General features: G+C 35.2%; 1 protein-coding gene across 5 annotated transcripts in view; it reads right to left on the reverse strand.

The window, feature by feature from the left end:
• Positions 1-13,428, reverse strand: part of Phip (PHIP subunit of CUL4-Ring ligase complex) — a 114,296-nt gene that overhangs the window by 65,178 nt on the left and 35,690 nt on the right. For all 5 annotated transcript variants that reach the window (XR_015626657.1, XM_087562218.1, XM_087562217.1 and 2 more), the window contains 6 exon segments: positions 4,600-4,821; positions 4,132-4,232; positions 2,712-2,782; positions 1,522-1,622; positions 1,390-1,430; positions 664-762 (listed from right to left, as the gene is read on the reverse strand). Coding sequence is in view for 4 of the 5 variants with exons in the window: in XM_087562218.1 (XP_087418344.1) it covers positions 664-762; positions 1,390-1,430; positions 1,522-1,622; positions 2,712-2,782; positions 4,132-4,232; positions 4,600-4,821 (635 nt within the window). In the remaining variant the exon portion in view is untranslated.

A 13,428-nucleotide genomic window follows, 5' to 3' on the forward strand; every position in this document is an offset into this window, starting at 1 on the left:
TGCCTGTGCAAACACTGCCCATCTTTACTGCTGTGCTGTCCTGACTGCTCTGTTCTTCCATGCATGACACAACTACACATAAACACAAGTACAGACAGAGAATAACCAGTAAAACTAGAACAGCAGTTACAACACACATCATAATCTTTCTTGGCTGAAGAAGCCAGGGAATGACTTCATCCTTTTTCGAGGCCTTAGTTGGTAGGGTGCTTCCCAAATAACATGCATAAAAGCTTGGGATAGAACCCCAGCATTTCAAAAAAAAACAGGAGTGGGACTACATGCCTCTAATTCCAACACCAGAAGGTGAAGGAAAGGAGACCAAAGCCATTTTTGACTAAAAGTAAGTTCAAACCAACCCAGTATGTCTCAAAGGGAAAACAAAAACCATGGGGAAAAAGCATAGAACACAGTAACTCAGGCTGCAAACATTTCCATCCCCTTAAAAAAAAAAAATCAGAACTAGAAATTTAACTAATCAGGTCTTATGGTGAGGGCAATGAAATAGTTTATAAAAATCAGCTCTGTTCATCTTCAACAACACCTATAATAAAGAAAATTAATCATGTTAACAAGACAAACAACTTTATAAGCAAAGGCCATTCCCATCTACAACACTATAATATTAAATAATCCATAAATATCTCAGGCTTCATCTCTTACCCTGCTGGACGAGTAGCCATATCTAACAAAATGCTTTTCCATTCCCTTCGTTTAAATTGCCAAATTCGTGCTGTCCCATCACGACTACCACTCACAAACCTGTAAAAAGAAAAGTGGGGAGATCAGAGGCTCTATGAAAATGTACTTTTCCCAAAATTCTCTTTTTAAAGAACATCTTTATTTACAAACTATTCTAATACAGTTGAAATGGTTCCCTGAGTCTCTATAAATCTAAGAATTCCCAAAACTTCATGAGCTTATAAGACCATTTTAATAGGTCATGAGTAAGCTGATAAAAATAACTCTCAAAATACTTCAAAATCACTTAAAAAATTAATATTTTCCAATGAAAAACGTTGTTCCTCAGTATCAAAGGCCTTGAGTTATTCTATTCAAGATGTCAAGAAGTAACTTTATTTTCTTTTACAACAAGAACAGGAGAATAATAAGAGAAAGCCACCATCTAGTAATAAATATTAAGAATGTGATATATTTCAGTTTTTAATCAAAGGTTTCTTTTCTACTATGAGAGATGTAGGTATAGATTAAAATTTTTTTATTCTATTTTAGAAAAGTATCTCAATACCTAACATTATATGTAAGTAATGGTTATTCTGTGTCAAGAATACAGTCTTTTATACATTGAGTAACTTCTTCACTACCTAAAATCTGACTACTACAGTTACCTTTACTAAGTTCCAATTAAGTTAGACAAAGATATTTTACCTGTTACTAGTGTTGGAGAACTGGATACTGTCAACCTTGTCCTGTACAAACAGAAAAAACAAAGAGAAGCTGAATACACAACTGTTGATGCAGGCAAGACTGTAGCCATCTAGTTCTTTCACCAATACTCACAGTATGAAACTCCAATTCTGATATTTTCTCTGGTTGACCTGATCCAAAGAAATAAACTCTAATAATATGGTCAGTGCTTCCTGTGGCCAAAAACATTCCACCTATGAAGAACAAGAGAATCATTTATAAGTAAAACACAACTTCTACATACTATTGACTTTGCCAAGTCGTCTTTTGTTCTCTCCCAAGCCTATCAAATTCCTACCCCACTTTTTAAGTTCCAAGTCCCTCCATGACTTGCCTATACAACCGTGCAGTAACAAAGCACTCCTCGACGTTCATTTATGTCACTGTACTAGAGCAGTAGACTCTTTTCTAAATGTCACAGACAGTTTACAGTGATACTGAGAGCAATAAGCATGAAGTTATTATACATACTGAAATATTTTCACTACTTTTGGTAAATGATCCACTCCAAAAACCATTAAAAACAACAGTGTATTTTTAGGAAAAGACATAAATCCACAGTATGACAGAAATAAACATGAAGAGCCTATATCTGTATTACACCTGGAGCAAACACTGTCTACTGGCACCAGTACTGGGCACTTCCATTAGAAAACTGACAAAGTTCAGGAGCAGCTTCCCAGGTGTTTACTGTCCTTTGCCCTCAGCTAACACTGCCACCTACAATTATGAAGTGAACCACGGTAGACAAAACTGGTAGGAGGAACGGATATTGATTGGGAAGATTATATATTAGATCTATGCATTCCAATTTTCTTCATCAAATTATTTTAAATACTTAGATCATAAAGCCATCTGGAAACCATTCAAAGTGCTCCTGTATAAGCTTCTTTAGAACCAGAGAATCAGAACAGTCACAGCAAATAAAACTGGAACAAATACATACGCACATATTTTTAAATTTTTACTGATTTATAATGGAATGTCTCCAAATTCCATGAAAACAAACCAACTTCAAAACACGTTATTTGCAATGAGAATGTATAAAGATTGATTCTTTATTTATTTATTCTTTATTCCCTCCTCCTAGAGAAGTATGGCATTCTTGTGATTATATACACTGAATTCTATAATCTTCATTCTTATTTGCTTATTAGCTCTTAATTTATGTATGAGAATGATATACAATCTAGCAGAAAATATTATCGTTCATTCCATCTCTTTGACAAATGCTTTCTATTGAACAATTTTAAGTTGAAAATTACGATGGTAAATAATCATACCTGCACTGAATGAAGAACAGATCATTTGAACTCCAGGCCGAGGGCGCTCTGTAAATTTTGTGGGCCTTGGACTATATTGAAATCAAATAAATAATCGTTTTAAAATATCCTAATGAGCCATAAGAAATGGTTCCTTCTAAAAATTGATCTTAACAACAAAATGAATGATAGCTGGCTATCTTCCTAAAAACATCAAAATCAAAACTATCACCAGTCCTAAAATTCTAGAGATAAATTCCATAGTATATTTCATATACATACCTATCAATCAGTACATGGAAGAATCCTAAAGTCACTGACACTGTAGAAATGAACTACAACAACCTTTAATCCAATTTAACAAGTTTCATATAAGTAGACTAGCAGCATACAAATATGTAAGTTAACTCTAAAAATGAACACATTGGTAAAATAGGCATTAGCTTTGTGGTTTGTATGTTATCAGTATATAGTATAGTTAATTAAGCTTTTCCTTTTCTTTGAAGTAGTGTATATGTGTTACGGGGAGGAGGGGGGGCATGTAAATTATGTGTGTAACCCATGAATACATGTGTGTAGAAGCCAGACGCTGAATGTGTCTTTCTTAATGACTGCGCCTCATTTTTTGAGACAAGGTCTCTTAGTTCACTAGATCACTTAATTCACTTGAGAGCCAGCAAGCCCCACCTGTTCCTGAGTCAATTCTATTCTCAGCCCCCCAAAAGGACCTCATGCTTGCATAGCAAGCACTTTACTCACTGAGCCATCTCCCCAGCTCTTGCTCACCTTCTAATAGAACAACAAGATAAAATATCCTTCCAAAACACAATTTATCCTTTATACTAAAGCAAATATGAACTCAATGTGAATCATGTCAATGACAAAATTCCTTTAAAGTAGTATGATACACATAAAAATTATATTCAGCTTCATTTACACTAGTTACGGCGATGCTACAAATGTTTTAGATTAATATTTTGACATGTTTAATGTTGAAAATTAAAATTATAGATTTTAAGTATGAGTTCTGATGCCTGTAACAATGCACATATAAATCTGTGATAATTTAAAATCCTACTTTTCCCTTTAACAGTCCTTAGCACTAAAATTAGAGCATTTTTCATAGCATTTAGTCACATTTATGTGATTAAATAAAAAAATACAAATAAATGATTTCTAATTCCAGCAATAAAACATATATTCTTTAAGGAAACAACTGGACTTAAGACAGAGATAAGTAAAAATCAAGGTATGAGAAAAAAAATGGTACATGAAAAAAACGGTGAGGCATAAAAATGACAGAGATTAATTAAAAAAAATCAAAACTTATTTCTGTTATTTACTCAAGGAAAAAATTAAACATTTCCCTTTGTTGATTTGATATCATCTACACTTTCAATCATTAAGAACATATATTTTATGAAGCAAAACAGCAACTGACTTTATTTTAAGGGTTCCAGCATCCCAAAGCCAAAAGCAAATAGTGCCGTCCGCCCCAGTAGAAGACAGGTATCTCTTTGAGCCACTGCACAATGGTGAGAACTGAAAAGCAATCACAGGGAAACAGTCTTTACAAGACAGAGACAGTCCAAGTAATAAAACCATCTTTTAAAAACCAAACTAATAGAAGCTAATTGTAACCAGAGACACAAAGCTAACCAAAGGCAAGATTACCATGTCATTATGACTTATTACAATTCCATAAAAAAATACTTTTCTGTTTAAACCTTAGATATTACACCACAAAAATGATGCCATAGGGTTGGGGATTTAGCTCAGTGGTAGAGCGCTTGTCTAGCAAACGCAAGGCCCTGGGTTCGGTCCCCAGCTCCGAAAAATAGAAAAAAGAAAAAAAAAAAAATGATGCCATAAAAAAAAATAAAGTTTAATACAACTTAAAAACAATTACCTGTAGTGATGTAATGGATGCACTATGCCCCTGAAGAACAGCTAAAGGTGCACAGGTTCGAAGACACCAGACACGGATCATCTTGTCACAACTTCCAGCTGCTATCATAGTATTCTCATAGTTTACAGCCATGTCTGATATTTCAGCAGCATGTCCTCTTAAAGTAGCTAGCAATCTTCCATCATCTGTGGCCCAGATTTTCACAAGACAATCATCAGAACCCTTGAAATTAGAATAAAAACATCGATAGAATTAATCCTACAAATAATAGTTCAAGTGCAAAAAATGTGTTATCTCTACATATCAACAAATACATATTTAGGCATTGAAAAATAGTAGATCTTAAGTACGATTCTTCTGAAATTCCTTATTCTATTAAACCATTCACTAAATAAGAACTGTAGCTACAAACAAGAGAAATCGATGTAGGTTTCATCACATTCACTGATGGTCTGCACATACATTACAATTACCATTACCTCCAATCTTACAACGAAATATAAATTACTGCAATAATAATATGTAACATAATTGCAAAACAAATATGGTTCCTAATATGTTATTTTGCAATGGTACATGGTAATTTGGGGAACCTGGGGAAGGTATTAGAAGCTGAAAGTGTAACAAACAAGTTTACTATCATTGACCTTCAGTTAAAATTATATGACATCAGTTAAAATCACTATTCAGAGAAAAAGGCTTGGCTTTTAAAACCAGTAAACATATATAAATTATGTGCTTAGCTTAAATTTAGTAAGAAGTATTAAGGAAAGGGCTAGCTATTAATTCTTTATCTTGAAATAAATATTACAAATCACACTCCAAAGAGAGATCTGAACTTCTGGGTTTTAATCTTTTAATACCAAATTCTTAAATATCTAAAATGGTACAAACTGCACCATTAATCAACATATAATGATCCTAGGAGTTCACAACATCAGTGTTTCTGCCACTTTAAGTTAAAATAGAGAACAGATACTTGCAAAATTAATGTCTGGCAGGATGTAATTTTACTACAGTTTCAAGAAATCATTCTTCTAAGTTCATACAATCTAATGCTAAAAATAGCACAAAACAAAACAAACCCAAACCTTTCTATCTGAAGAGAATGTACAAAGCGGCAAATACCTCACCCAAGTTTTCTGTGCCATAGGGTTGGAGTCTAGGGTTAGGTACACAGTACTGGACTTTTGTTAGATGCTTATTAATTCAAACTCTCCCAACACTACCTAAAACAGTTCCCACCCAAATACAAGCTAGTTGTGTGGTTGGATCCTGTAGCAAACTAGGGAAGTTACCAAGTAGCAATCTGTCTGCATAATGACATAGAACATAAAGGAAAGGTATGAAAATGAAGTAATGATGATCTACAATGGACATCAAGCAAGGAGTACCAGAACCAGATGTGTTTTTCAAAGAGTACTTTGTCATCAGAGTGAAAGAGGCTAGAAAACAGAAAATCAGGTAAAAATTGGTAAAACAGTAGTAAAATTAGTTTGTTACTAGAACAATATTGTAAAAGGCAAAACTAAGTTATTACTAGAGCAGAAGAAAAAGATTAGAAAAGATCAAGGAGGAATAAGGAAAGGAATTCCATCTGCATGCCTATGGGAAGTAAAGAATGGCAGTCTTTTGACCTCCAGCAACAAAGTCTGTCCCACCACATATCACAAGGAGAAAACAGCAAGCACTTGCTAAAAATACAAAGGTTTTACAAACCTCATCTGATTAAGTTCTCATTTACTGCATTTATTTATCTTCCAAAACAATGTTACCACTTCCATTTTCTATTTCAATTAATAAACATATTCAAAACAAATACATGTATACAAACATGTCCAGCCTCTTTACCATAAACAAGATGTAAGAACTAATTACAAGGACTGCAGTAGCTAATTGTTAAGTAATGCAGAGATGATTTAAAATACATAGTAATAGATATACAGGCTATATAAAAAAATCATACACAAATTGATATAAGAAACTTGAACGACCTGAATTTTGATGTCTACAAAGAACCTGGAGAAAATCCCCAAAATATCAATACTATTTACTGAAATCCATATTTGGTTCTGTCTTATATTTATCACAAAAACAGAATTTTAAGTTAAATATACATATGTATAACATAAGGCACAAGCAAAATTTGTTTAACTCTGCTTCCAAATATTGGTATTGCTCACTGTGACCATAAAGATCTGAGTAACAGTTTGCTTTAAACTGTATTACAATTGTTTCACATGCTATCCATGTTGATGAACCATGAACACTTCTAGTTTTCTGACAAAAAATGTCAGTTTTAACAAAAATAAAAGGCAACGTGTGCTCCCTCCAGAATCTTCTCACAAATTAAATCTAACAAAAAGTCTTACTGCATACTCCTGAGTTTATTGTTCTGCCCAATAAAACACTTGGGCAATAATAATAATAAAACATTTTTAACAGGACAATAAACTGTGTGTGATGACACTTCTACTCAACATGTAGAAGACAGAAAATGAGCTCAAAGTTATCCTTGGCTACATACTAAGTCTGAGGCTAGCTCAGGCTACATAAAACCCTATAGGGGGTTGGGGGAGGAATAATAGGGAACTGAAAAAAGCATAGGGGGCTGAAGCTATGACTCAGCAGTTAAGAGTACTTGGAACCTTGATAGAGGACAGAGTTTGGGTCCCAGCATCCATATGGTAACTCTCAATTAACTCAGACTCCAATTCTAAGGGACCTGACATCCTTGAAAGGTCCATGGTACCAGGCACACAGCCCATATGCACATACATACAAGCAAGCAGAAACACAGACAGTAAAAAAAGACAAAACTGAAAGTGCAAATAATGCACTATAAATTTGTTTTATTTATTCAGTGGTGGTCAATAGGAATTAGACCCAACGCAACGAGTCCCAGAAAACTGCTCCACTGCCTCAGTACCTTACACATGTGTTTTATACAACTATGAGAGGCTGAGTTGAAAACTGACTAAAAATTATTCTTTAAATATATCAAACTGTTGATCCGAATTTAAACAAACTTTCTTTCCTTAAGCCTAATTCCAGCACCACAAATAATATTGAGATTAACTATAAACCAGAGTAAGACATTAGACTCTTACCAAAGGAAAATGTTAAAACCACACTGGGTATTAAATAAGAATATTAAGTAAGTGGTGAAAAGGCGCAGTATCAATATGGCATATGCTAAGAAATACGAAGGAGTCAGAACAAGACTGGACTCTGTTCGCAAGAGTCTAAAGCATAAGCAGCTCTATGCTAGGGCAAGCTCGCAACCCTCACACACTTCAAAGTCGCCTGCCAACTTTGGTGAGGCAGTGAGCCCTCTCTAGTGGACAGAGGCTCGTGTTTCCCTAGAGGTGATGTGCAGCAACTGTGTAGGTATCATCTTGAGGGAGAGCCTATCACGAAAAACTCAGCTGCAGTAAGAACCTGAAATAAAGGTCGGAAAGTCACAATGTGGCCTCCTTCAGACACTGAGTGAAGAAAGGTTACAGAAGCTGATATGGAGGCCAGGATGGGTAGACAGAGACAAAGTGGCAGGAGGCTGGGCAATGGACAGGAAGTGCATGTGCAAAGATAGCCGGCCCTTAGCTAAAAGCAGATCTCACCAACTGAGAAACCCTAGAGTTTGTGAGGCCCACCCCTGCAGTCATGCATCTAAACCTAACTGCTGTAGAGCCTAACAAACTGTTGCACAGCTCCAGGAAGGTGGTAAACAGGCAGGAGTTCTTGAAAAAGCAAGAAGGTAGGTCTGGCTCAGGGCTTAATCCCTTTCCACACTCCTAATAAGACTTGGAAAATATCGCCAGACAAAACAATAACCAGCAGTAATGATCTGATCTGGAGAGCCTCAAGACAGTGTGGGAACCAAGCCAGCTCTCAAGGAAGAAAGGTAAAGGATACAGAGCAGGCAGGTGAACACTGGAGACCTGTCTAATACAGGTGCAGTACCAGTTCAAACTGTAAGGAATGCGAGAGTCTGCCAGTTCAATACAAACACTCGAACCTTTACATAGATAATAACTAGCCATCCTCAATCTGCTAACCCAGGAAGAACATGTTCCAAAATCTCATTCCTGTTCTCTTACTACATAGACCAAAGTGTGTGCCACCAAATACAGCCACATTTTTTTAGCTACACTTTTAGATGTATTTCTGTTTCCTAGCCCTTTTTCTCCCCTAAGATTTTTGTTTGTTTATTCTCCTTCACGTATCACTTGATTTTAGACTGTTTTCATTCCTGAGCAGTATTTTGCTGTTTTGCCTTAACATTGATTTTTTTTTATTGTAGTCTCTTATTCTTCCCTTACCTTCCAATACTATTCTCCCCTTGTCATTATCCTTCCCATTTTTTATATTTAATTTTACTCTTCCTCCATTTCTCCATATTCTGGCATCATCCTTTACTTCTTAAGAATGGATGAAGGGGAGGAGAGGAAAATACCTGTGAGATGAAAACCCAGAAGGGACTCCCAGAAGGGGAGGGCGGAGAGGATGTCAGTAAGGGAACAAGCCTAACGATGGGATCACGGGTGAGGACAGTGGGAGGGTGGTGGCAAATTAGAACAAAACATAATGATACATATTTACAAAAATGCCATACCGAAACTCAGTTACTTCTCTTCTACACTTAAATATTAAAATAACATTTAAAATGCATACATGAAGAAGCATTGGGATCAATTTTTATGGAATTATTAAGTAACTAAGCTCAGCAAATAAAAGAGCTGACAGACAAGAAAATAAACAAAAAAGCAGATGATTATTATTTCCAGAGAGGTGAAAGAGAAAAAGGAACAAACCAAAAAGAAGTGAATACAGAAACACAGTTAAATAAAGGTAGTTAAGAAGGAAAATTCCCGGGCTGGGGATTTAGCTCAGTGGTAGAGCGCTTGCCTAGGAAGCGCAAGGCCCTGGGTTCGGTCCCCAGCTCCGAAAAAAAGAACCAAAAAAAAAAAAAAAAAAAAAAAAAAGAAGGAAAATTCCCAAAATCAACAGTGAGAAAACAGGTAGTATGAACACCTAATTTACTAGTATTGTTTTCTTCACTAAAATCCCATGCCCAGTAGAAAACACTAGCCATCAGCTACAGGACCATTATATATCCACATACTAGCAACTAATCTGGAAAGGCTTATTAACCTAAGGGAGACGAGAGAGGGTATTAATGGCTGACTTTAACCTAGTAAAGTAGCTACTGGAGAATTTCAAGTAACAGGACAGTCACTGTGTCTGACCCTGCTAGTTTCTGCTCTTTCTGAATAGAACTGAAGCTACAAGAGAAGGTCTAAGAGCAAAAAATTTAGTGCCTAGTTTATAGCTGACAATGAAGCAGATATAATTACAAAGAAAGCATTAAGAGTTCATAATTACATAGAATGCTTAACCAAAGAATGAGGACCAAATTTTATTTGGGGATTCACTTTAAATCCAATTATGGTATATATAGTGTTAAACTCAAAAAAGCATGGAGGAGCAATAAACAGCTATTTTACTTAACAATATAATAATAATAATTACTGTGAAAAGGCTCGTTGCAATGTTTGTTTGTCTACTGTCACTATACCTAGTGTGAGCTGAATAATGGTACGACAAAAAATTTGTGCAAACTTTAGCTTACATAATCTTTAAAAACAAGGCATCAAACTTTGTGGGATTTTTAAAAAATTATTTCAAGATATTTAATTATTTCAATGTCTTTTGTCAACAAAGGACAGAGGTGGAAAAGTTAAAATATAAAAGAGTACAAGACTGGATTTTTTTTGTAAAGTGGGATTTAAACAAAATTTAGGTTTGTCCAAATCAAAGAATTTGGTCTAATGTATTCTATAAATTCACTTACTCTACTGCTGAACTTGAAAAAAAACCATGCACATCCTACTGAAGAAAGATGCCTTTACAACAGGTCTTTATTCTAGAATCACTGTTATTTATCAAATTCTTATAAGTATACATAAAAGCGTTGGAATTAATAATTTCTCTCTATTAGTATATATATAGATCTTTAACTATGGGCAAAATATCTACCTAAAATTTTATAAATTAATGAGGTCCCTATAAATGGCCATATTTTTAAAAAATAAAATAAAGTGTAAGGAAGAACAACATCTGGCAGGGAGAAGAGCCTGCACTCTTTTAGATACTGGTCTAGGCACACACACCCGAGAGGACATCTGAGAGGACATCCAGTCATGTCTTCTGAGAATCCGACTTTCTACAGGTCTAATAAGGCCCTCTACTTTGTAATGCAGACTTTCTGACTTTCCTTGGGTTTCAGAAAATAAATGCCATATTTACAACATAAAAAAATTCATTAAGCATCAACACAAAACTGCAAACCATATAAATCTGATGCAGAAAAAAAAAAGCCTAAAATCTATATTCACAAATTTTAACTACTTTCTGAGAAGCAAGTTTTAATGTAGTTATTTGTTATTTATTTATTAAAGGGAAAGCTGTTTCAGAACTTGAAAGTTGTTTTTAATATGGCTAATCCAATAGATACTCTTGCCTATGTAAATAAAATCCTTTACAGTTGCTGCTATAAAACAAAGCTAGAGGATAAGAGGAGACAAGCATCGGGGCTGGAGAAATGACTTGGGGTTAAGAGTTAGTTCCTCCTGAGTTCAGATCCCAGCATCCATTAAATTTTCTGCAAGTGCCTATAACTCCAGCAGCCTGTAACTTCAAGGGGATGAGGATAGGTAGATCACCCGGGCTTGCTGCATTCCACAGCCTATAAGAGAAAAGAGGAGCCCCAGGTTCGGGGAGAGATAACCTCTACTCAAAAGAACAGGTCAAGAGTGGTAGAGGGCACCAACAGTCTCTCCTGGTTTCTGTGCATGAGCACTCCTACACACATGTATACATAAACTCACTTCACACACACTAAATACATGTTTTTTCAAGTGACAAGTATGTAAAATATGAAATGAAAATATATAATATGATAGAGAAGCAAAAGTGTTAAAAGTGTAAGTTCATGTTTGTGTAGGTAGAAAACTATACACATTTGGAAACAGGGCAATTTTGCTAAGATGACCTTTAAATGTAAGCCTATAGATTTTTTGAGGGGAAAAAATAGATCACCATTATAAATTCCAATAAGAAATTATCATTTTGACAGAAAAAAAAAACCTTGAGCTCTTAATTTTCAGTTAAAAACCCACTATTTTCTAGTAGAATGAATAGAACCATAATCTTTCTCTAAGGACTTCAAAAGTCAGTTGCTTTTTTACTTTTAGAATAATGTACACCTCGACTTAACTCTTACTCAACCTAAAAAAGTAGATGGTCAAAACTAAAGACTGTTCAAATTTTTAAAAGACATTTTTTTATTAAGAGCCCATGACGCTTTGTGTGCAAGCTTTCAAACACTAGGGGCGGGGGAGCAGCGAAGGAGCAGGGATTAGTGGGCATAAAGCAGGTCAAAAGGTAACTGCAGGGCCAATTCTCTCCTCCACTTTTACTTGGGTTCCAAGGATCATAGTCAGATCAATCACCAAGCTTAGGAAACAAGTTCCCTTACCCACCAAGACATCTTATGTGCTACCAAATTGTTTCTAATCTATGTATAAACTATTTTGAAGAAAAGGGCACTGGATTTTATTGCTAATCTACCAAGAATCCTGTTTCACTTCCCTTAAAAATTAGCTAGGAAATTCCAAGGTCAATCATTCCCTTCTTCTCAATGTTCTTATGTTCCTGTCTGTCTATATCAGTAATGCTAACATTGAATCAACTTAGCAATCATCATAGGCTCTAAACCTAAAACCAGTATAAGTATGCTACTACTTTTGCAATACTAGAAATTAAAAATCCCCACTTTTATTTGAAAGACTAAGCATATTCAGCAAGCTTTTCCTTTTAGGTGGTTCCTACTTACCATTCTTTCTGGCTGCCAAGGTTTATCACTAACCTCTAGAATTCAGTACCATTCCCTGTCCAGGATTCTAACCAGATACAATACTTTATATTGTAAGTAAAGTCTGTTAATTATAGGCCTACATCAACATTGTTCTAACCAGTTCAAATAAATCAGTCCAAACATTCCTATTTAAGCACTCCTCGACCTTTCTTCCTTCAGATTTTCTGTGTTATCAAAAAGTCATCTCTTATCCTCAGGTGTTCCTTCCCAGTAACAGTGTTTTCCACAATTAACATTCCCCTAAATATACCTTTCCTTGACAACACTAACAAAACATACCAAGTAAGAGTATAATTGCTTCTATATAAATAACCTTGAATTCTTTCTTCATGAAGCATTTTTATACCATAGATATAGCTCAGTTCTAAAGCATTTGCCTGTCAAGGGTAAGGCAGTTCAGCTGCAGCTTTCCCAGTGACGTACTTTTTTTCAATTTGAGATAAACTACAAGAATCATAATCTGTCTGTCATATCTCAATCCCAGATCCATTAATCCCTTAAAGATTTTCCTGTATGTGCTCCAGGACCATTTCTTTCCCCAATAATCATTACATACCACTTCAGTACTATTTCTTCCCTATAACCATTACATACTTACATGCTGTGACAGACACAAAGACAAACACAGACAGAGAGACATAAACAGAGAGAAATGTCTTTTTCTGAACTACTTAGGAGCAGGTGTGCAGACCTGAAACTATCTCCTCTTAAGAGATGGACCCTTTCTGAATAAGCAAGTAAGCTAATATAAATAATATTAATTTCAATCTGCAAGGTCCATTCAGTCTGTCAATTCTACTCATGATGAATTTTTTTTCCTTTTTTTGCTCTGGACTCCATATACACATTACACTTAACTGCCACATTTCTTCAGACTCTGATAGCTAGAA

The sequence above is a fragment of the Rattus norvegicus genome, chromosome 8, assembly GCF_021556685.1.
Source record: "Rattus norvegicus strain SHRSP/BbbUtx chromosome 8, alternate assembly SHRSP_T2T, whole genome shotgun sequence".
In the NCBI taxonomy this organism is placed as follows: domain Eukaryota; kingdom Metazoa; phylum Chordata; class Mammalia; order Rodentia; family Muridae; genus Rattus; species Rattus norvegicus.